At 40.0% G+C, this 24,866-nt stretch overlaps 1 protein-coding gene across 2 annotated transcripts; it reads left to right on the top strand.

Moving 5' to 3' along the window:
• Positions 1-921: 921 nt before the first annotated feature.
• Positions 922-24,655, top strand: LOC139953578 (G-protein coupled receptor 52-like). 2 transcript variants are annotated; one of them, XM_071953044.1, is made up of 4 exons: positions 922-2,232; positions 17,216-17,414; positions 19,239-19,301; positions 22,535-24,655. In XM_071953044.1, exons 1-4 carry the CDS (start codon positions 1,399-1,401, stop codon positions 22,984-22,986), a joined length of 1,548 nt encoding a protein of 515 aa, XP_071809145.1. In that variant the 5' UTR covers positions 922-1,398; the 3' UTR covers positions 22,987-24,655. The 2 variants fall into 2 exon arrangements, with proteins under 2 accessions (XP_071809145.1, XP_071809152.1); XM_071953051.1 differs by lacking the exon at positions 19,239-19,301.
• The last annotated feature ends 211 nt before the right edge of the window (positions 24,656-24,866 follow it).

Raw genomic sequence — 24,866 nt, 5'->3', positions numbered from 1 at the left:
TGCCTCATGGTGACGAAGCTCCAAAAAAACACGATAAGTCTGACAATGGAGGAAGAAAATGAACTAGGGAATGGTGTTGTTGTTACTAGGAGAGTACGGATTACAAGTACCAACTAAGCTTCTATGAGAAGGTCGTTGTTGAGAGCGTCAGTCTTTTATTTGAGATACATTGACCTTGATATGGAAGGTGATTTGTCGATTCATATGTCATCGAGCATGGAGGTATTGAATTGTATATAAGGTCATTTCAATACAGGGTTATTCATTGTTATTATATAAAGTTCCAAAGAAATCCAACTCTAATATTTTTATTAAAAGCATCTGAACGTACAATAACTGTCTAGAAAATAACCAACGTCACGCTTCAGACTTAGTTAACTGTTCATTGTTGTGTATAGTTGTCATTTGGCATTCAGAAAGACTCTGTATGTCGAAACGTCAGTCTAAAACTACTTTTTGAAACAAAGTTGTTATACTGTAATCTTTTTTTAGCCTACTCAAATGAAATATGAAACTTTGCATAGTGAAAATACGATATGGAAATTGGTTTGCCGTAACACCATGTAATGCCTATCTCTAATGAGCTGGGGTGGTTCTGAAAAGTGGTTCTGAAAAGAAACGTTGGTTTTAACTCGACGTATGCTCTGATCGTCTTCTGGAGAAAGTTGAAATAATCCCTATGGTAAAAAAAATAGAAGTGACGGGATACGGATATTTTCCCCATGCGGCAAGTGTGTTCGAACGTCCCTCCAGAATGGCTTCATCGACTCAAAAGACCCTGACCCCACTCCTAATTAAATCTTTGTCCCCGCTTGCCACCCCCCCCCCCCCCCGCGTTGTCGTGGCGTTCAAACGGCAGCTCCGTTGCTGTTTTTCGCAGATCATGCGCGGGCCGCACTTCAGAACATGTCAAGCGTGACACCAAACAACAAAAGGTGTCTGCCATCGTAGGACCCCGCGGTGTTGTGTTTTTTTACTTGCACACACTCTCACCACGGGCCTTCTGTTTGAACACTCGCCGGAGTAAATCGATATTCTCATGGCGATAAACTCCACCTGTATCTAGTCCGAGCTTGTCGTAGGAGTTTTGACAGTTGAACTTCCATGCTTCGTTGATGAACATTTAGTAAACCTTCAGATCGAAAGAGCACTCGCATCCTCACCTGAGTGTGTGTGACGGGAGGGAGTTGGTAGCCTGTTGTATTGAAGAGTGGAATTATTACACTGTTTGGACTTTAGTAGTGATGCGTCATGCTGAAACAACGTCAACTTGTTTGCAATGGATTGTTATGTACAGCACTTTATCAACCATGTCGCGATGGTAAAGGTAAGATCGCACTGGTAAACAACTGACAGCAAAGTGTGTCTTTTCGATTCGGAAAACTATGTTTAAACAAGATGGACAACTATTCGGCAACAGGGGATCCGTTTACTAGTAGTATCATAGAGAATGCTACTACAAACAACAATGACACAAACTTGGGACGTTTTGACATTGAGATGTCAAAAGAGACTGTCATTTGGAATATCTTGTTCTACTCTATCATTGGTCCCATAGCACTCGCCGGGAATACGTTGTCTGTTTTCGTCTCTCATCGAATTCTCACATATCGGGAGAGCATTCCTGATATGATAACAGGAACCCTGGCCGCATTTGATCTACTGAACATTGTATCTGTACATACTCCAACAATCATTTCAATGGCTACCAAACAGTGGACTGGTGGAACTTACGTTTGCTCCTACCAGTATTTCATGGCGTGGTCGTGCCTCAAAACTTCATTCTTCATTATCTTATTACTCACAATTGATCGCTACATCGCCTTGACCAAACCTTTCTACTACCGAGGCAAGGTGACCATTCGCAAAATGAAGATTGCCATTTTTGCCTTGGTGCTATTCAGTTTTGGGAGTACGTCTGTTACTATTATATGGTTCTCAGACGAGATTGCCCTCTTGCCAAACTGGTACCTATGCATGAACTCATGGGGCACAGCCAGCCAGTACTACAGCTATATTCTAGCCTTTTATGGGTTGACTTTCATTTTAGGTGTAGTAGTGTTTAATGTCTGTAATATAGGAATAGTGTATTCACTTATGAGACACAATAAGAAAACACAGAAGATGAGATTGCGAGTGCTATCAGAGGCCCAGGACCGACGGGAGAGGCGAGTGGCGAAGATCATTGAATCGCTGTCCGTAGTCTTCATGCTATTTTGGATGCCGTACTTGGTAAGTATTTACTTGTAAACAACACCCAATGTGGGCAGAGATGCCGGGCGAATTTACTTATAAACCACCCAATGTGGGCAGAGATGCCTGGCGAATTTACTTATAAACCACCCAATGTGGGCAGAGATGCCTGGCGAATTTACTTATAAACCACCCAATGTGGGCAGAGATGCCTGGCGAATTTACTTATAAACAACACCCAATGTGGGCAGAGATGCCTGGCGAATTTACTTATAAACAACACCCAATGTGGGCAGAGATCCCCGGCGAATTTACTTATAAACAACACCCAATGTGGACAGAGATGCCTGGCGAATTTACTTATAAACAACACCCAATGTGGGCAGAGATGCCTGGCGAATTTGTTTCCCCCCAAACGATATTGCAATATTTTTTTCCCTGCCTCTGTGATTGGTTCTTTCCGTCATGTTACGTCATAATGAAATTGGCCTTCTCTTTTACCAAATCATTGCAATGTCGTTTGGGGAAAAAAAAAATTGCCACCGGGCACAATGATTTCTATTTTTTTTTATGAGATATTGCCCAACTCAATTCAAGGCCGCAAGGCCACTTCTAGGTGAGGGCTATCCCATATCAGAGGTGTAGCTAAACATGGGTCTTCGACCCAATCCAATCGTGTCACCAGGCGCACATGCCACCTGGGGCTGAAAACAGGGTTCCCCTTGCCCTAGGTGGACTCCTTCGTTGCAGTGCAGTGGCACTGACTGACGTCATACCAGCGCTAGGTTAACCCCCTTTAGTTTAAGGGTGGCATGTGTATCATTTCTACCTCCATGGTATCATCAACCATTTAGGAGTCTGTTTGGTCATACCTCCATGGTTTGGTAGAGCAGAATGCACCACCTTCCCGACTTTAGAAGAAGAAAATAAATGTTTAAAAGTGCCTTGCTCACAAGGGCACAAGTGTCATGTCATGACCGTGAAACGAACCCACACTCTGCTGCTGACAACACCAGAGCTTGCCAAAATACGGTGACCTACCACTAGGCTACGATCCGCCACAGATCCCTGTGATGCTTTTGCGCTAGTTTCCTAAAATCCTGTGAAGAATGCATGCAGGACACAATGGAGACACAATAGGGGACAGGCATAGCCCTTAACGAGCACTACTTAAAAGCCTACTGCTATATTCTATGGGTATGTTCAGACAGCGTACTAACTTAGACCCGAACCGGTCTAACTTTTACGAGCAGCGGGGGGTGGTCGTAAAAATAAAAACCCATTGCGTTCAGACAGCACAGAGTTAAACCCGATCCGGTTTATCTTCGGTTTTAAGAGGTCAAAGTAGACGCGACCCCGTTGCTCTAACATCCGGTTATATTCATCAGATTCACGCACCGAGTATGCCGAGATACTGAGTGCCCCATGCCCTGGATGATCAGACAGGGCATAATTATTTGATACATATGGCTCAATCGAACGCGGTAACAGTTTTACCGTTGGGAGGATATGGGCACTTAAAACAAACATGAACACGACTCGAAAATATTTTAAACTCACAAAATATTGATACAAACCGCCGAGAAAACTCACCAAAATATTGTCCATATTCCATGAAACAGAACACGTTTCATTTTTGTGTTTTGTTTTATACCACTGTTTCCGATTTAATAAATACTTTTAGTTTGTACTTCAATCGATTGGAAGTTGCGATCTCTCAAAAGCTGGTGCCGCGATTTTTATTCCGATTGAGTCGTTCATAAACACAACTACACACGTGCAAGTTACGACATGTACTTTGCAGTATTTTCCCAACTTCCCAACAACGTGGTGATATTGCTGGCGTAGGGAATTTCCCCTACACACAGCCTCGCGCTCACTGCAGTTCATTCTCCCAGATTGAAAGTACAGCACGCTAGTAACGGTGACGGCAATAGAAAGGCACATCCACGGGATCGGTGATGGATAACTATGGGATATCAGAGAGTGATCACTATGGGATGGCAGCGCTGTACATGTGAGAAGCAATACAACATATGCTTCTTCGCTGCGCTCGTAGTATACGCATAAAAAAAACAGTTTCAATTTATTGTAGGACACTCAACAAAAAAAAGCTTGGAAAATATAATTTTGTTTAAGAATTTAATAAATCATGGGCGTGGGCCTGTGTTAAACTGCATACACTGATCGAGAGGGTTTCGCCAACTCGGTAAGCGGCAAGAAAGTAATATAAATACTCGGTGCTTTTCAGCATCAGAGGCAACAGAAACCGTATACAAGCACTCCGGGTCCCGGGCGTGTGCATTGAACCACACAATGGGTCGTCCGTTGTGAGTTAAAACCGGATGTCATTCTGTCCACACGCAGTGTTAAAAGATAAACCCGAACCGGTTTAGACTTAGACCGCCTCGCTGGACGGTTTAAGTTTTGGGGTTTAAACCCGATCCGGTCTAACTTTATTTGCGTTCACACGCACAAAAGTTGAACCCGAACCGGTCTAAGTGGACTTAGACCAACTTTAGTACGGCGTGTGAACGACCTCTATCAGGGTAAGTTTACACTACTTATACAAAAGGGGGGGGAGGTGCTCGTTTGGGAGGATAATGTGGACTTATGCTTACACCCGTTCACACAGCACTACAAAGATCATGCCAATCACCCCGATCGATCTCAACAAATTATCAAGTTGGGGAGCGCCGTCAAAATCCAATAATTTGGGAAAATTGAAGAAACCGCCTAACTTGACTGCTTCTATATACGTAAAAAGTGTTTCTGACTCACTACGACTACTGACGATTACACCAACACCAAGGCCGAATAATCGATTTTTTTTTGGTGTGTGCTTTTAACTTCGAAATGGTTGCAGACGGTGCTGCGTTTGTATTACCGCCACAATGCTACCATGCTGCTGGATATTAAACAAGTAATGAGTTTTGATCTTTAACTGTCTCAATCCACGTCATCAAATTAGGCGGTCCCGTATGTTTTTGTTTTTGGTTTTTTTACAACAAATTGCCACTGCCGTATAGTGGTTTTCAATGGGGACATTATCTTCTTTTAAATCGATTTTAAAAAAGAGGCCCCTTTTTTAGGAATTCTACGGATTCGATTCATGCTCTATGCTGATTTCAATTTTGCATGATCGAAATAAACAAGAACTGTGTGTAACAGTATGACAGCAATTGTAAAAAGAACAATTTAGTTTGTTTCCAGCAAGTAACCTTTCCAGATGGCTAACATTTCGAGCTAAAGGTAGGCACACATCGATCGGTGTAACTTAAAGGCAGTGGCACTATTGGTTGTTGTAAAAGACCAGTCTTCTCACTTGGTGTATCTCAACATAGGCCTACTCACATATTAACAAACCTGTGAAAATTTGATCTCAATTGGTCGTCGAAGTTGTGGGATATTAATGACAGAAAAATCACCCTTGTCACACGAAGTTGTGTGCTTTCAGATGTTTGGTTTAGAAACATGAAAATCTAATTCTGAGGCGGTCTCGAAATCAAATTCGTAGAAAATTATTTATTTCTCGAAAACTACGTTACTTCAGAGGGAGACGTTTCTCACAATGTTTTATACTATCAACAGCTCCCCGTTGCTCGTTACCAAGTAAAGTTTTATGCTAATGACTATTTTGAGTAATTATCAATAGGGTAAAACCAGAATTAATATAATTTTTTTATACTCGAATTGACTCGGTTAATGGGTCACAGGAGGCCGGCCAAATTTATCGGTCTGTTTGACTTGGAATCCGTGTCAAAGCAAGGTCAAGTTGTCCCAAATCCGGGTCAATTCTGACCCGGGACTTTTAGAGTGTAAGTGGACTAACGCAGTTGCGTAAAGTTTCGTGAAATCGGCTGCCGGACCATCCTCTGTTACAAAGCACTACAAACACACCACAAATTTTTGTAAGATTTGTGTTATACCCTGTCTTGCCGTTAACGTTTAGCCACCATAAAGATGGACAAATAAACATAAGTCATTTTGACAATTATGTTCTCCTTCACTTGCTCTTCCACCCGAATTTTATGGCCTTGTTTTTTGTTGGCAATATTCTTGTCACAATGGCATAATATTCTTCGCATGTAAACAAATATAGGGAAAGAATACCTGAAAGTCGCATGCTCACATGTTCTCTCTTCAGAAAAAAAAATCGATTTAAATTATGGTATTAATCTGATTTTTCTGAGTAAACATGGTGGCATTTGATTAAAATGAATTGTTGACCGAGTAAATCGTTGTTGATATAATAACACAGTTCCAGTAATTACTGTTTCATCATGAACTCAATTAGCAGCTTTTATGAAATTGGGGAAAACAAACTAACCGGCTGTTTTCCCAAATGAATTTTGCACAGACATGTGTAGTCTATTAACACACAGAACATTGTCTTCTTTGCGGGTAAACATCGGTCTAAATCGGTTGGCTAAATAATGTGGCCAGATGTGACACGTTGCCTATAGGATCGGGCGAGTTGGTCTATGAAAAGCGTTTGAAACCGTTTGTTATCGAATGCATAATATATGGTTGGACAGATGTTTTAAAAGTTTAATTGATCCACACAATGTCTCAAAATTGCACGGTTTTCCTTTAGTTTTGCGAACTAACAAGGTCGGCCATAGTTGACAGTCGACAACCTAACTTACACAAAGCATCAGAAAGCCCGTTCCCAGTTGCATGCTCATCAGCGAGTCATCCCAGCGCTGTTCAAATTTGAAGAGTTACGTATAGCCTACTCTACCCGCTAAAGCCAATAATTAATTAGTGGGTTTCATAATGTTAAACACTGTGTACAAAGACCTGTTTGTTTAACTGAATTAATTAGGTCACTCATCAGTTATCCAGCCGGGACGGTTTTTCGTGGTTTATCGGATTATTCACAAACTTTCTTGAACCTGTTTGTCCTTCAGTGAGGACCTGGAACTGGGTTATTGGAAATTACTCAAAATAGTTGTTAGCATAAAACCTTACTTGGTAACAAGCAATGGAGAGCTGTTGGTAGTATAAAACATTGTAACGTAGTTTTCGAGAAAAAAAAGTAATTTTCCACTTTAATATTTGACTTTGATTTCGTGACCTCAGAGTTCGATTTTGAGGTCCCGAAATCATGTATCTGAAAGCACACAACTAATTCATGTGACAAAGGTGTTTTTTCTTCCATTATTATTTCGCAACTTAGGCGACCAATTGAGTTCAAATTTTCACAGGTTTGTTGTTTTGTGCATATGTTGAGAATACACCAAGTGAGAAGACTCAGTGAGAAGACATTTTTACTCATTGCATACCATACAAATCCGTGATTCAAAGTTGTATTTTTCATAGATTGGTACTTATATTAGTGTTAAAGTTGTCGCCATGTTTGATTTCATAATGCACTCTTTCAAATTTCCAATTCTTGATGTTAGGAGGGTCTCGTTTTTTGTGTGTTTTTTTCAATGTATGCTGAGTTTAAAGGCAGTGGACACTATTGGTAATTGTCAAAGACCAGTCCTCTCACGTGGTGTATCTCAACATATGCATAAAATAACAAACCTGTGAAAATGTGAGCTCAATTTGTCATCGAACTTGCGAGATAATAATGAAAGAAAAAAACTCCCTTGTCACACGAAGTTGTGTGCGTTTAGATGGTTGATTTCGAGACCTCAAGTTCTAAATCTGAGGTCTCGAAATCAAATTCGTGGAAAATTACTTCTTTGTCGAAAACTATGGCACTTCAGAGGGAGCCGTTTCTCACAATGTTTTATACCATCAACCTCTCCCCATTACTTGTCACCAAGAAAGGTTTTATGCTAATAAACATTTTGAGTAATATTACCAAAAATGTCCACTGCCTTTAATGCCAATTTGTAAACACGGTTGCAATAAAAGTCCTATAATGTGAAAGTTTCAGCAGCAAAGACTTGCCACAGTATTTACATCAAAAACGTCAAACCCATCGGCGTGCAGCAAGGTGACGGGTACTAACCGCATCTCCTGATCACAGCATTAACATCATCAAGTTTAAAATCTTCAAAACTCACTTCAAGGCGAGTTTTGAAGATTCAAAATCTTAAACACACCTTTTATTGATTTACGCTCAATTGTTGCATTCAGACGATATAATTTCACTTGATCATCCTTACCACCAATACCACAATTTTTTTTGAATAAATTTACGAAAACAAGAACGGGGTCGTGAATTGGTCTCAACGTTTCGACTAGCTTGCTTTAGTCATCGTCAGGAGACTGAAAAGATAAGAGAGACGTGCAGTTAATTACGATCCTATGTATAAGCTGAAGTAGTAGGCCTAGCCCCAGCCAATTTTCTAAAAGCAGGACAGTTCTTTTCTGAACTGAGAAGTCTCCCGAACAATCCAATCAATGTACTCCGCGGTAGTAGAATAAAGAAAGACAGTTCTCTAAGAAGAAACTCTACATGGCAAGTAGATACACACATGGTGTTACCGCAAACCAAATATTGATACCTCACCATGCAATGCATCAAATCCTATCGGTCATTACCAAATGGAGCACTAAACTAAATTGCTCCATGGTATGACCATGGAGGGAAACCTTACAATGTCAGCGCATTAAAGCATGCTAGTTTAACATCTAAACGTTTACTGAATGCTATCATCAGCTCTTCAAGTTTACGGGCACTCTATATGAAATTCTACTCCGTATTATACGTAGATGTCGCACTTTGATTAATCAGTTCGTGAATCGAAGTCTAATGAGCGTTAATTGTACATACATAACATCAACATGACTGGTCGCTAATGCACGCATCATCACGATGGTACTCTATCTTCTGACGCCCAATTACAGACTAGTCTTTTCTCGTAAAGTGGGCAGTGGATGAAAGCATGAACTTAACTTAGTTTGAAACTCAGTAAGTAAGGTTTGCGGTGACACCATGTTAACATATCTTTATGAGTATAGTGGTGGTTCTAACTAAGAAGAGTCGGTTTGCATACCGCTTAGTCATGCTCAAGGCAGTCGAATTATTCACTGCGAAAAAAGACCGCCGCTGTATAAAAACCCACCCGTATTCACTGTGCGTAACATCGCACGACACGATGCCCCCGTACACTATCCGCATGCGGAGGCCGTCAGGCCGACAGCCTTGGAGGGTCTGTGTTGAAGCCACTGACCTCATTACTATAATAAGCGAAGAGTTCCCACGGTCAGTTCATTACCATAATGCCCGCGAAAGACGAGACATGTCTACATCACACACCACCATCACGGACGCTCAGCGAGCATGATAGGCGTGCGTGATTGGACGTCAAAGTGAATAATTCATTTGCCTCACATCCTGTGTTGTCTGAGAGGTCTGACGAAAGATATACATATTCATGGGCTGCATACTAGCATATCCGAGAGCCCCCCCCCCCCAATTTTTTCCACTTGTGGAAATTTTTCAATACAACACATTAAACCCGGATACATTAAACCCAGATACAGACCCGACAAGGCTGTCGGCCGACGGCCTCCGCATGTGGTTAGTGGTACCAGTGCGGATGACTTGACTGCACGTATTCGTACGATGTGACAGTGTGCATACGGGTGGGTCATGCGGTGTGATCGCACGCACCACGCACAGGGTATACGGGTGGGTTTACAGCGGCGTCTTTTCGAAGCGAATAATGCGACTGCCTTGAACAAGGCTATATACCGCTGGACGTTTCGGTCAGTGTGCTCTGACCGTTTTCTGGAGAACATTAATGTAGCTTGGTGCTGATGAATGAGTTCCATGCTCTATGGGCTGATACACGAAACAAAATGTGTACTAAAATAAGTGAATAATGATATTGTAGTGAATGTCACACTCTCCACCCTGAGTGTTCTCTTTACAAGACAATTTCTCACCGCCACAATTAGACTGTGCCATTAAAGGCAGTGGACACTATTGGTGATTACTCACAATATTTATTAGCATAAAACCTTTCTTGGTGACGAGTAATGGGGAGAGGTAGATGGTATAAAACATTGTGAGAAACGGCTCCATCTGAAGTGCCATAGTTTTCGAGAAAGAAGTAATTTTCCACGAATTTGATTTCGAGACCTCATATTTAGAACTTGAGGTCTCGAAATCAACCATCTAAACACACACAACTTCGTGTGTCAAGGGTGTTTTCTTCTTTCATTATTATCACGCAACCTTGATGACCGATTGAGCTCAAATTTTCACAGGTTAGTTACTTTATGCATATGCTGAGATACACCAACTGTGAAGGCTAGTCTTTGACAATTACCAATTGTGTCCACTGTCTTTAATAATGTACATGTATTGAGTAAGCCTGAGTGTTGAACACAACACGAAACAGCTGAACAATACATAATTATAAATTCTGTTCCGTTGTCAATGCTGTCTTTTTGGATGAATTGTTTGGCGTTATATATTAACATAACTCATTATTGAGTGCGCATATTTTTTATTTAGTCACGAAGGTGAAGGATGTGGTTTTTCGGCTAAAGTCTGACTTTTAAGGTTTTTTTGAGAAATGTTGTAGAATTTGGGCGGTTAGCTTGACATTGATTGATACTGTACTAATTATCAGTAGTCCACTTAGTTATTCATCACTACTAGAGTCCCAATGGATAAACTTAACTATCACCAGGAACTGTACTTCAACTGGGACGGAGCACGTGTGATCGGGCGAGTTGGTCTATAAAAAGCGTTTATAACCGTTTGTTATAAAATGTTATTAAAAAGCTATTTTAAAAGTAGAATACAATGATCCACACAAATTTGCCTTAAAGTCACCTGGAAGTGGTATTTTGTCAGAATAAAGCTTTTGTCACTAAACTATGTGTTTTGATGAGTGGAATATGAATAAACAGTTAACTAAGGTTCTAAAAAAATTAATTTCCATTTTATTAACAAATTTAAAAGTAGGCCCGACCCGAGAGTGCGCTGTTCGTGACGTCAATCGAGGCGCGATATAGACCTTTCTTTTGCAACGTCACAGCCCGAGTTTTTGCCAACACAGATTGGAAAACTATAAAAAGCCATAATTGCAAATCAATAATAGATCGCTATTTTTGGTAACAATGTAACAAAATTTGTCGATTTTGTTTAAAATAAAGCAACTTATCATGAGAGGTATTTTTATTTAATTGAAAATTTGCAGAAAATGTTGAAATTTGTTGAAACATCTGTTTTTACGATTGAGTGTTTTACCCGGATTACCCAGCACGGTTTATGGCATGCAGAGCCAACAGGTACCTTCTTCGACTTCCCATTAGATGGAAAATTGTTGGCATGGCGTCATGTTTTAGAAAAGAACCTTTTTCTTCATGTCAAAGTACATCCGGATTCTCGAAGCACGACGGCTCGAAGTATTTGTGCTGCACAGCGCTGGAAAATACGTCGGACCGGACCACTTTGCAAACTGACCCCATCTTGAGTTGTTTTGCTGCATCCAGCAGCAATACACCTGGTCAATATTGCCGGAAAAATGCAAGATTTCTTTTTTCGAAACGCACAAACTCACGACTAGGACTTTCACGTACGTGTGTTCGATGTTCGATCGAGGCAAAGTCTGCCTCGCCTATTAACAACATTATCTATTTTTAAACATATAAATCGTTACAAACAATTATTCAAAAAAATGTTTTATTGTTCATAAACATATACTCTAATGCTTAAGAAAATTGCGTTTGCGAACTATATAACGGTCGGCCATTTATGGGAGTCAAACATTATTTTGACTCCCATAAATGGCCGACCGTGGTAGTCGACGAAGTAAAAGGCAAACCCTGCAATTTCGAGGCGTGTTTGTGTGGATCATTGTATTATACTTCGACAACACTACCCATATGCATTTTATAACAAACGGTTACGAACGCTTTTCAAAGACCAACTCGACCGATCCAAGGCAACGTGTTCCATTAAGCTTCTCAACAGTCACTGTACACGCCCAGGTGTCCAGGTGTTTGCTGGACATTTTCATTAAATTTACAAAAAGTCATGGTTTGAAAGTTAAGTGGGGCTTATTTTTTTTCAAAAAAACATTTTGTACTTTTCCAGACTGAAATGTTTTTGAGTCCTTCTCTCTTAAAGGCACTAACACTCATTTATAACTACTCAAAATAATTGTAGCATACAAAATTACTTTGTAATAATCAATGGGGGAGCTGTTAATACATTGTGAGGAACAGCTCACTAACGTAGTTTGTTTAAGAGGTTATTTCTCACTCAAATATTAAAAGACTTGGGCCTGAAGCCTTAGGCTTTTGAAGGCACATACATTTGTGCAACAAAGACGCTTTTCTTTCACTATTTTCTTGCAATTTCAATGACAAATTTATGCCAAATCAATTCCACATGTTTTTATATTTTTGTATACAATGTTGGGTTACACCAATTGAGTATTCTGCATCCGGCTGCACGAAACGCTAGGATTGAAACCTTCTCGAGTTTATATAGGACGGATAGACGGGTGTGCGGCACCTAAATGTAGCCCGAGCCCTAGATGTAGCCCAGACCTTAATGTGGCCCCAAACATGTACCTAGATGTAGCCCAGACCTTAACGTAGCCCCGAACATGTACCTAGATGTAGCCCAGACCTTAATGTAGCCCAGAACATGTACCTAGATATAGCCCCAAACATGTACCTAGATGTAGCCCGGACCGAAATATAGCCCAAAACATGTACCTAAATGTAGCCCAGACCTAAATGTAGCCACAAACATGTACCTAGATGTAGCCCGGACCTAAATGTAGCCCCAAACATGTACCTAGATATAGCTCGGACCTATATAGCCCCAAACATGTACCTAGATATAGCCCAAAACATGTACCTAAATGTAGCCCGGACCTAAATGTAGCCCCAAACATGTACCTAGATGTAGCCCGGACCTAAATGTAGCCCCAAACATGTACCTAAATGTAGCCCGGACCTAAATGTAGCCCCAAACATGTACCTAGATGTAGCCCAGACCTAAATGTAGCCACAAACATATACCTTTATGTAGTCCGAACCTAAATGTAGCCCCAAACATGTACCTAGATGTAGCCCGGACCTAAATGTAGCCCCAAACATGTACCTAAATGTAGCCCGGACCTAAATGTAGCCCCAAACATGTACCTAGATATAGCCCGGACCTAAATGTAGCCCCAAACATGTACCTAAATGTAGCCCGGACCTAAATGTAGCCCCAAACATGTACCTAGATGTAGCCCAGACCTAAATGTAGCCACAAACATATACCTTTATGTAGTCCGAACCTAAATGTAGCCCCAAACATGTACCTAGATGTAGCCCAGACCTTAACGTAGCCCCGAACATGTACCTAGATGTAGCCCAGACCTTAATGTAGCCCAGAACATGTACCTAGATATAGCCCCAAACATGTACCTAGATGTAGCCCAGACCTAAATGTAGCCACAAACATGTACCTAGATGTAGCCCGGACCTAAATGTAGCCCCAAACATGTACCTAGATATAGCTCGGACCTATATAGCCCCAAACATGTACCTAGATATAGCCCAAAACATGTACCTAAATGTAGCCCGGACCTAAATGTAGCCCCAAACATGTACCTAGATGTAGCCCGGACCTAAATGTAGCCACAAACATATACCTTTATGTAGTCCGAACCTAAATGTAGCCCCAAACATGTACCTAGATGTAGCCCAGACCCAAATGTAGCCCCAAACATGTACCTAGATGTAGCCCGGACCCAAATTTAGTGCCGCACAGACGGGTACGTAACCCATTGTAACTTAGGATGAGTTCAATGTGTCTTACGTCTATGGTTACGGAACTTAACTCGTCCTAAGTCCAAGGATTAATCCTTAGTTGGGATGAGTTTGGTGAAATCGACGGCTGGTCTTTGACTGTAACTGGAACCAATGCAACGATATCCAGTTCCTTTAAGATCCGTTCTTTACTTTGGCCTACACATATAATGAAGACTTATTATGCACGCTTTGTTTGACACTACCCCGGCCTGTATTCAAAAGGTAATTAATCTCTATTCAATACGAAACATATTAACTTCAGACCTCACTTAGAGTGAAGACTTGATTTATTTCAATCATACATTATTCAAGGAATTTGTATTGTGCACAAAAAAGCTCAATGTGAATAGGAATGTATCCGTTACATTGTTTGTTTCCATGAATCCTGTTTGACATTTTCTTCCTCACAAGTTAAATCATTGTTAAGAACCTGTGGTGTCAATGTGTTCGCAATATCATGTGATTGAAACTGAAACCCATACAGTTGGCCACTGATAAATACGATAGCCATACTATTTTCAAGTTATTCTAAATTGTGGGGTATCGAGTGTTGTGTTCAAAAGATTTTTCATAAATTATTTTGAATCGCCCTCAAAGAATTTTTAGTAATATTGTGTTTATTAATTGCATAAACGAAATCATTCGGGCATCGTCGTCTGAGTTGTATCTTTTAAAATTGTGAATTTGTCTCTTCAGAATCCATGAATAGTGGCTCCCTAAAATAAATATTTCTTTCCTCGCACACAGTTGTTCGTCTCCCTCGAAATACAGGTCTGGGCCCTGACAAATTGTTCGGTCCGTTAGCAAACGCTATTAATTTTGAACGAAATACAATGACACCTAAATGATTTCGAGGGAACGAAAAAAATATGAGGGTACAAAATAAATAAGGTTTGTTTAACCGTCTTACATTTTCGATACCAGGTCCTAACTTATGACTAGTCCTAGGCAATGCTAAGAGATAGGACCAGTCAGCATTGCCTAGGACTAGTCCTAAGTTAGGACTACCTTCGTGAAATCCACCCCTGACCCTTTAGGCGAGTCTGTTAAAGCAACAAGTATTAAAGCAAACACGGCTAAAGCAATTGACTGGAAACCCCATTGTATTTCGTTACCTTGGTAACGCTTAACAATTATTACAAACAACCGGTTGCTTGTGTACATCTGAACACTTTCAACACACCGAACAATTGTTTACCAGATTCGTTCGAAAATCAGAATGACTTTGGATATAAGTCATATAACTTTGTATGCAGTGTATATAAAGTCAACTACCATTGACAAAAGTATAGGCTGTACACAAAGAGTACTCAAAATGGCCATTATGGGATATGTGACAGCCCTGTATGCTTCGTTTCTGAAATGGCAAGGGCAACAAGGCTTTAAATTTATACTAGACCATTTCAAGGACACCAGGGTCCTGGGAGGCAATCGCCTTCGTTGCTTATACGTGCAGTATCAGGCCTCTTGATTTTGGAAGAGATGGGTCACCAAAGTTGCCCGAATTTGTTTTTAGATTTAATTTATATGAACTGAAAAAAATAATAAAATGGGAAAGGTCTTTATTTCACTAGCCTATGTGATCCCACAGCCGGTTGGAATTGTGTTTTTTTGTTTTTTGTTTTTTTCCCGAATCTTGCACGTCATTAGCACTATTTAGTCTTGTCAAATTGGATCAATCGGAAACTATTACTGTCACTTTGGTTATTAATGGCATAGGCCTAATATTCACGTCCATATGAGACAATCCATCATTTAAACTGCGTGCTTTGTCCAACCACGCTGTTAAGTGACAGAGGACAGGCCTAAACAATGCACACCATATAAAGATTGCCATTAATCACTGTGTAATTCGTGAAAGCCACTTCAACTGACGTACATACCGAGCGAGACAGTCAAATTTAAAGCAAAGTTTGATTGAAATAGCCTTCACGTGTAATACGCGTCCGGTGGGGATGTTGTCTTCCGTTGTAAACGTCTTTAGGATGTTGGGTTAATTAGCTTTAAGACACCGGTAACTATCACCAATGCCCTGATCAGAGAAAAAAATTGATTGACTATGGCAGTAATGAGGTTTAGCATGGAGCCTGTATTGGGGGGATACTTTCTCCACACTGTAAAAACAGTGTTAAGAATGTCAACACTAATTGTCTAAGCATTATTTTCTGTCCATCTTTTTTACACGATTGTATAATCTAAAACACAGAGTAAGGACAGAGAACATGTTTTAACATAGGTTATTGGTGTGTTTAAATGCTTCAAACCATTTGTGATTAAACTCTAAACATTGTGTTTAGAATGAAGTTTTTCAGATATTTATTGAGGTTACTGGCTTATTATGAACTGTATGGTATTTGAGGGATTGCATGGTGACGTATCAAAGTATAACTGGTTTACGGTAACACCATGTGTGTGTGTCAACTTGGGTAGATGTTCTTTGGAGAACTTTTCTTGCTTTAATTCAACTACTTCTGCTACCACAGAGTAGATAATTTTTATGTATGTATGGAATTTATAATCAACTTGTCTTATCTGACCGAAAGTCACCCACGACTTTTAAGAAAAAGCAAATCGTGCCATTTGTCTTAACGTAGGCGCTTCTATCCAGATGATGAACAGGAAAAAAAAGCGCAACAAGAATTCCAAAGCCAAGTTTAGTTCTGTGGCCCACTCATTTTCCAAAAGATAGAGTCTGAGTGCACCATAAAACTGCTGTAAAATAAAACGACGAATTTATACTGGCATGTTCCGTTTGTTCGACTTATACTCTATTGGCAATTATACATGGACTGCTTTCCGCTTGCGGGAACATTATTAGTAGAAAACATTAACTAAAAAATATAATATTTACCAACACCACGAACTGACATACACGTTTAGATACTAGTAAAAGTACGAGAAAATCCTGAACGCTTTTTAAAATAAATTAAGCTTTCTAATAACACATTTTCATAAAATTCAACTATAGTTTTGTTTTACAGTGGAATATTGACACATTGAACTTCATATACATGTACACGGTTTTCATTCGGAATTATTATACACCTACTTAAACGAAAAACGGCATCATGTGATTGAGTTGACATGATATTAAACGGATTTTAAATGAGTGAAGAACAATTTTTTGAATACCAGGCAGTTTCCGCGTCAACTTGACCCAGAAAATCATGCTCAACCGTAGGTATCGGTGGGCGATCAAAATTTCAAGGCAAATTGTCAAAATTTAATGAATGATTTATTTCTCAAGGCAAACTGTCATAAATTTAATTGATGTTTTTATTTGCAGGTATTCATCGTGCTGAACCAGTATGGCGTGTTTTACAACGAGTTATTGGAGGATTTGTCGATCCGTGTGTTATTCACAAACACTATACTCAACCCTGCTATTTATGGCTTGTTCAACAAAACCTACCGGCATGGCTACATTTACTTTGTCAGAAGGCTTCTGTACTTCGCCCTCTGTAGACTGATTAAAAAACCAAAAGGTAGGTATTCAACAATGGGGTTATTACTGTACTATTATTCCCTTTTCTTCAGAATTCCTTTGTGGGGTCCAAGTCACAAAGCAATACTTTATGCGTTTTGAGCGAAATTTGTTTTTCATAGCAAATTGAGTACAAAGTGGTTTTGTACACGCTCTCCAACTAGGGACTTTCCCCAACCGAAATCCTTTTGTCCTCTTTTGTTATAATAATGTCCCCGGTTTGAATGGTGTATATACCCACCCACACAATACACGAAGTTACCGGTGATAAATGATGGTTCATTATTAACATTAAAAAGAGAGTTATTGTCAGGATACCGATATTAATTCGCGTCCATCGACCAACATTGTATTGCATTTTTTTCTCTCAAAAACTTGACGAATAATGAAGCTGAAACTATGTTACATATACCGTCTTGTACATCAGTGAGTAGTGATTCCCGTCTTGGCCAGAACCTTGAGTTACAAAAGGTATCAAACCCTTTTTATTTTAGACATGTATGCTGACGAGAGTATCTTTTTAAGACTGCGTCAACCCCTTCCACACGAGAGCAATAAAGCAAGGGTCCCTTGTTAAATTGTAGCATGGCTGTACAGTTTTACAAAATGTACCTCGTGTGAAAGGACAACAATGTTTCTCTACTGTCCGAATTTTCTTGCAAAATCTTGTCAACAGTGCTACATTTTACAACCATTCTGAAATTAAGCATGGGACCCCCATTTAAACTACTGTCGTGTGAATATACTGAACAATCTGTACTGTCTACTGTGTTGTTCGTTGAAGCCATTTTCATGATAATTTAATTTAAGCTTAAAATGTACGTGGGATGAAAAGGTGTTAATCCTTACTTGATACTAAAAAGACTTAACACAGCAGGTGTCATAAGCCTTCAATTCGATTTCAGCAAAGTCCTCTTAATACTGATTTCAAAATTGAAACTTTAGGCTTCAGAACAAACTTAAAGACACTGGACACTATGTCAAAGACCAGTCTTCTCACTTGGTGTATCTCTCAGCATATGCATAAAATAACAACAAACCTGTGAAAATTTAAGCTCAATTGGTCGTCGAAGTTGTGAGATAATAATGACAGAAAAGACACCCTTGTCACAAGACGTAGTGTGCTTTCAGAATGTTGATTTCGAGACCTCAAATTCTAAATGTGAGGTCTCGAAATCAAATTCGTGGAAAATTACTTCTTTCTCGAAAACTATGTCACTTCAGAGGGAGCCGTTTCTCACAATGTTTTATACCACCAACCTCTCCCCATTACTCGTCACCAAGTAAGGTTTTATGCTAATAATTATTTTGAGTAATTACCAATAGTGTCCACTGCCTTTAATGGAGACCAGATTCAATGACGTGTTACGTAAAGCCATTAAATGATTGTTTCTGTTAAGACCAGTCTTAACGAAAACGGCAACAAGGGATCTTTGCTCAAATTGATTTAAAATGTGTTAAATCAATAAAGAAATCAAGTTAAAAACCCAAATAATATTGTGAGACCCTTCTCACTAAAAAATAGACTACAATTAACTATAAACTTGCGGGTACAACCATGTGTAAAACCACTCCTCCAAGACATTTTTGTTCGTGCACATTGTACCCGCAAGGTTACTATTTATATAGTTTATTATTATCTTTTTTTTCACACTTTAAAACACAACTTCTCTCTCATGTATTGTTATTTGTGGGTGCTCCGTTTTGTATAGCCGTTTTGCAGTGAACCAAGGCGGTAAAAAAATAAGCAACCTCCCACAAATGACGTCAAAGTATTGACATTTTCAAGCACGCCCTCAACGTTCACAATGTTTACTCTATTCAGCGTGGTTTGGTAAAGAGAACAAGATCCGAAGAAGACCAGCCCGGAAGCTGAAGGCTGACCCAAGTAATACATACCACCATGAAATCCCTAAGCATGATTTGTGTGATGCTCCTTAACTTTGCAAAGCTAACCCTTTCAGTTTTAGTTCATTCAATTTTTATTTATTTTTTCTAATTGGTCATTGCTTAAAGTCCAGTTCATACGAATGTTGACGTCACAGCCCTGTTTACCCGGCGAGTGTTTCATATGGGCGAATTATTCGTTGCAAATGTTTGACGTTCAACTCGTATCGCATTTGCATGAAGTCACTGGGCTCAAAGACAGTGGACACTATTGGTAATTGTCAAAGACCAGTCTTCTCACTTGGTGTATCTCAACATATGCATAAAATAAACATGTGAACATTTTAGCTCAATCGGTCATCGAAGTTGCGAGATAATAATGAAAGAAAAAACACCCTTCACGAAGTTGTGTGCTTTCTTATGCTTGATTTCGAGACCTCAAAATCTAAACTTGAGGTCTCGAAATCAAATTCGAGGAAAATTACTTCTTTCTCGAAAACTACATCAATTCAGAGGGAGCCATTTCTCACAACGTTTTATACTATCAACGTCTCCCCATTACTTATTTCCAAGTATGGTTTTATAAGGGTTTTTTTATTTGGAGTAATTACCTATAGTGTCCACTGCCTGTAATATAGTCAGCAGATTTATGGCCAGACTTTCTGTTTATAGTATAGGTTTTCCCTGGTATTTTCAGCGAACGTCCAATTTCACTTTCATTTGTTCGTTTACAAGTGGAATTTACCTTCAAAGTTGAAACCGTTTTTCAGTTCCATTTTTGACGCCTGCATGCGAGTACCGTTTCGACGTAGTCCTCGTCGTTTCTCGTTTGACTTTTAGACACGCGAAGTCGGCATTTGCGCGATTTTTGCTTTCGTTTTCGAAAGTATCCGGGAAAACCTAGGCCTATATTTCCTTATTAAATAAACCCTTTATTTTGCCGTGTGTAGCCTTAATAAAGCATTGCTTTTTGTGGCAATTCATGCTGCTTTTCTTTGTGAGATCCATAAACTATTTTCTAAATCATGTCTGCTTAAAGCCTTAATCCATGTTGGTAAATTCCAGCCTAAAAATATTATTCCACGGATGTTTTGTACAAATTGTGAATGTTTATGACGAGTACAATGGTGAAAAAATGTCGTATTTGATGCTGAATAAAACAACCAATCTTTTAGCGAATGAATGGAATTCTCCCCTTCTGCGAATGCAAAACATCCATGTTGTTTCACGATAACATCCAAATTATAGTATTTATCATTATTTTGATTTTGATAAACCCATTATATGCATGCGAGGTGTGGTGAAGGTGAACGCTTTCATTAGGCTTTTTGAGATATGGCGGACACAAAGCTACAACACTATAAGGTTTGGGTAAATTTGTGTATACATCCAAACCAAACAGTACACTCCTATCACGTCCGCCCTACCTCAAAATGGCTTATTGGTTTGTTATTGCCGCTTTTCTCCAGTAGGTGTAGGGTGACGGAATCAAATCCAAACAATTGCAGTGGAGAGCTTTCTGCAAAGAGATATTGCCAATGGAAACGGGGCACTTGAGCGCCAATCCAAAGTGACTTTAATATTTTGCGTGGTTTTATGTGTGTGTAAAAGATACTTCATCACACACTTGTGATTCGTTTTGCATTTGCAAAAATACCGTTTTTACGTGGAAAGTGCAGAACTCTATACTTGCTTCTTGTCGTGTAGAGCGATAGCCAATGGTGTTTATTCTTTAAACTATTCAGGTCACTTTTGCTTAAAGGTTATACGGTTGTTGGGTTTGAACAAAAAAATTGACTAAAGAGTGGGATTCCTACCAACGACCTGCGGATAAACATTCCGGCGCTCTACCAACTGAGCTATCTAGCCCTATGTTGGCGGTGTCCCTATTTTGTCAATACCTTCGTACGGTTTATCAATACACTCTGAAGACTTCCTGGTCAGAATAAACCCCGATGATGAGGGAACTTGTGGGCCCTGACCCGTTTCTGGGTCAACAAAACCCGGAATCTGTTATTGTGTTATGGTTGCTTCTATACACTAAAAACTTCCGGGTCAGAGTGACCAGGATTATGGTACAGTGACCTGGATGCGGGTTACAGTGACCTGGATCAGGGTACGGTGACCTGGATCTGGGTTACAGTGACCTAGATCAGGGTACGGCGACCTGGATCTGGGTTACAGTGACCTGGATCAGGGTACGGCGACCTGGATGCGGGTTACTGTGACCAGGATCAGGGTACGGTGATCTTGATCCTGGTTACAGTGGCATGGACCCGGGTCACAGTAGCATGGATTCGGGTTACATTGAACTTGATCCGGGCACGGTGACCTGGACCCGGAATCTGTGTCAAAATTAGTTCTACAACGCAAAATCCGTGTCCGTGGTCTCGGTCTAGATGACCTTACTCTCCATGTTGATTTGAACCAGAAAAAAGAAAGCATCATTTAATAGAAATCATCTTCACAAGGTTTTATAACGTTACTTTTTTATTGCATGCTTTGTTCATTGCTGTGTGTAAAGCTTACTGCTCTTTTTCGACAGCCCATGTGTTTTAATGCCTTACAACTCTTTGTCGTGATCCAGCACATCATCAAGCATAATTTCAATTACATTTTTGCTCCAGCATGTTTTTTTGCTCTTTGTGTTTTTATGCAGCATATTTTTACCCCAAACAATTAAATCTAAAAATAAAAAACAATTATGGGTAGAATTTGAAAGCAAATCGATGTGAGTACTGATATTGGTCAAACAATGTACTGATAGCCTATTAATATTTGTATATGAAAGTCTTATTAATAGGGTTTTGGTTTTTTTTTTGTTTTGCCAGTGAGAAAAAAAGTTGTTGGTGACTTCTACACTCTTAAAACTTCCGGGTTAAAATGACCTGGGTCCGGGTAACAGTGGCATGGATTCGGGTTACAGTGACCTGTATCCGGTTAATATTAATCTGAACCCGCTACGGTGACCTTGATCTGGGTTAGAGTGACCTGGATCCGTGTTAAATTGACCTTGACCAGGGTACGGTGACGGCATGGATCCGGGTTAGAGTGACCTTGATTCGGTTCACAGTGACCTGGATTCAGGCTACATTGACCTTGGTCCGTAGGCCTTTATGAATGTTTAAACATTTAGTTCCTTTAGCTCAATAGCAACCCATATGTGCTGACTCTTGATGTTAATCGTTTGACCTTTCAAAAACAAAAACATTTTTTAATTTTTTGTATTTACAGACAAAAAGATCCTGTATCTTCGGAGGTCCTATCTACAGCACCGCTACGCAAGAAAGACTCGTTCCCACTCCTCTGGTATTAAATCACCTCTCCCGAATGGCCACGATCTTCCCCATGAACTGATCAAGTCTACGGAGGAAGATCTTGAACTCACTTCAAGTGGCATCTCAAACTCAAACCTCAACTCAACTTACAAGGATGACCACACTGGACTCGATAATACTGGCTTCATGTTGGATTCAGGAGTGGACACAGATCAAATGGCTTCTGAAGTGTTTACAATAAGCGAGCGGGGTATCGGGGTAGCGAAAGAAAAGCAGCGAGACTGTTCGTGTACTCATCATAAATACATCAACGGGAAAGGAGCAATATTTGTTGACTCATTATCATCCGAATACCAAGAAATGAATCCAAATGATTTGAATTTTACGACAGAGTCAACTTGGCTTTGATACTGCCAATTGCTTAGTCGTTATTCATCTGGGCCCAATTTCAAAGACCTGCTTGAGCAGAAAAAGTAGCTAAGCGCAACAAAAGTTTGCTTACCAGATTAAGGTTACCAGCTAAACTACAGTGTCACGGTGTGCAATTTATGACTGGTATCCTGCTCATTTCTGCTCACTTATTGTGGAGCAATATTTGTCTGCTTGTAAGCAGCTTTCATAGAGCTGCTTAAGCAAATTTTGTGCTTAACAGATTAGCAGAACACCAGTCATTATTGAGCATGTAACATGGTGTTTTAGCTGGTAACCTTATTCTGGTAAGTACATCTTCGTTAGTGCTTAGCTACACTCTGCGCTTAAGCAGCTCTAAGAAGCCAGCCCCAATCCTCACGAGGTACATGTATTATAGTTGATACGAGCGAGCCGTTTCGTTAAACACTGCGACAGAAATTAAACGACTTGTTCAAGAGTCTATGTTGATCCCATTATTTTTTTTCGGTGAGAGCTTTTTCAGAAAACCCGATGTTTCACGTTGACTTATATACAGGGTTTTTGTTGAGTGCGTAATACTTTTAAACATTGTTATTGCCAAATTAAACTAATGTATGTACAACAACATTTTTTATCAGTACAGGTATTTTAAACGTTTATTTTGGTTTTTACCTATTTAATATTATATTCTACAACGATGTGTTTAACACTGAATACTCAGTACTTTCCCGAGCCATGTAAACAAAAGTCACAGGAATATTACGTGGTTGGATTCGAACCCACGACCTTGGCAATTCTAGAGCAGTGTCGTACCAATTTAGACGACCGGGTACCGCAACGATTTAATAGATGGCAATTTGCATCGTGGGATACAAGGAATTTTAATTTGGTAATTCAAACGTTTTTGATCCAGATTAATATTAAAGACAATGGACATAATTATTGGTAATTGTCAAAGACCAGTCTTCACAGTTGGTGTATCTCAACATATGCATAAAGCTCAATTGGTCGTCGAAGTTGCGAGATAATAATGAAAGAAAACACCCTCGTCAACTGAAGTTGTGTGCTTTCAGATGCTTGACTTCGCGACCTTAAATTCTAAATCTGAGATCTCGTAATCAAATTCGTGGAAATTACTTCTTTCTCGAAAACTACGCCACTTCAGAGGGAGCTGCTTCTCACAATATAAGTTATCACACAAGCGCGAGTGGAATACGGAAAAATATAGCGCTTCTGCGTCCCATATCCAACGAGGCCGTATTTATCTTCAAGCAAACTTGGCGCGTGACATAGAACACACAATACGCATGGTAGTGATATTAGCCGTGCAATATAGGTTTTTATCACCACTCCATTCTGCCAATCTGATTGGAGGATTAGCGCGTACTTGAAGATAAATTATGATAGCCGTGTGGGCATTCCTACAAAAAATAAAGTATTTTTAGATAAAGTGCATGGATTCAGTGTTCTTGGCAATTATGCCGTTTACTTTTTGTTGTTGAAAATGTGACACTGGGGTAAAAACAAATACATTTCCTGCAGGTCAAATTAATGTTAAAAAAGCAAGTGTTTAAAGCCGTGAAATTATTAATAAAAAGCTTATAAATCTCAACATTTCTGAACGGTACATTTTAATCTCAGTATTACAAGTTCAGATTTCAAATGGGGCACTTGGGGTGGGGGGGGGGGGGCTTCAATGGGGTTGGGGAGGTTGTGTCACCTTTAGTTACGCAACCGCGTATTGGGTGCGTTCGTTTAGCTTCCCTGGGTCGACCCCGGTTTGCCCCGGTACGTTCGAATAGCTTTGACGGGGCTCATCCCGGTCAGCCCTCAGTGCCCTGCTTGTGGAGTGGGTCACTTGGGGTGACCTGAGGTGCATGCCGTCACCACGAGAGGGC

Source organism: Asterias amurensis, chromosome 2, assembly GCF_032118995.1.
Source record: "Asterias amurensis chromosome 2, ASM3211899v1".
In the NCBI taxonomy this organism is placed as follows: Eukaryota; Metazoa; Echinodermata; class Asteroidea; order Forcipulatida; family Asteriidae; genus Asterias; species Asterias amurensis.
This window is presented reverse-complemented; position numbering and strand designations above follow the sequence as displayed.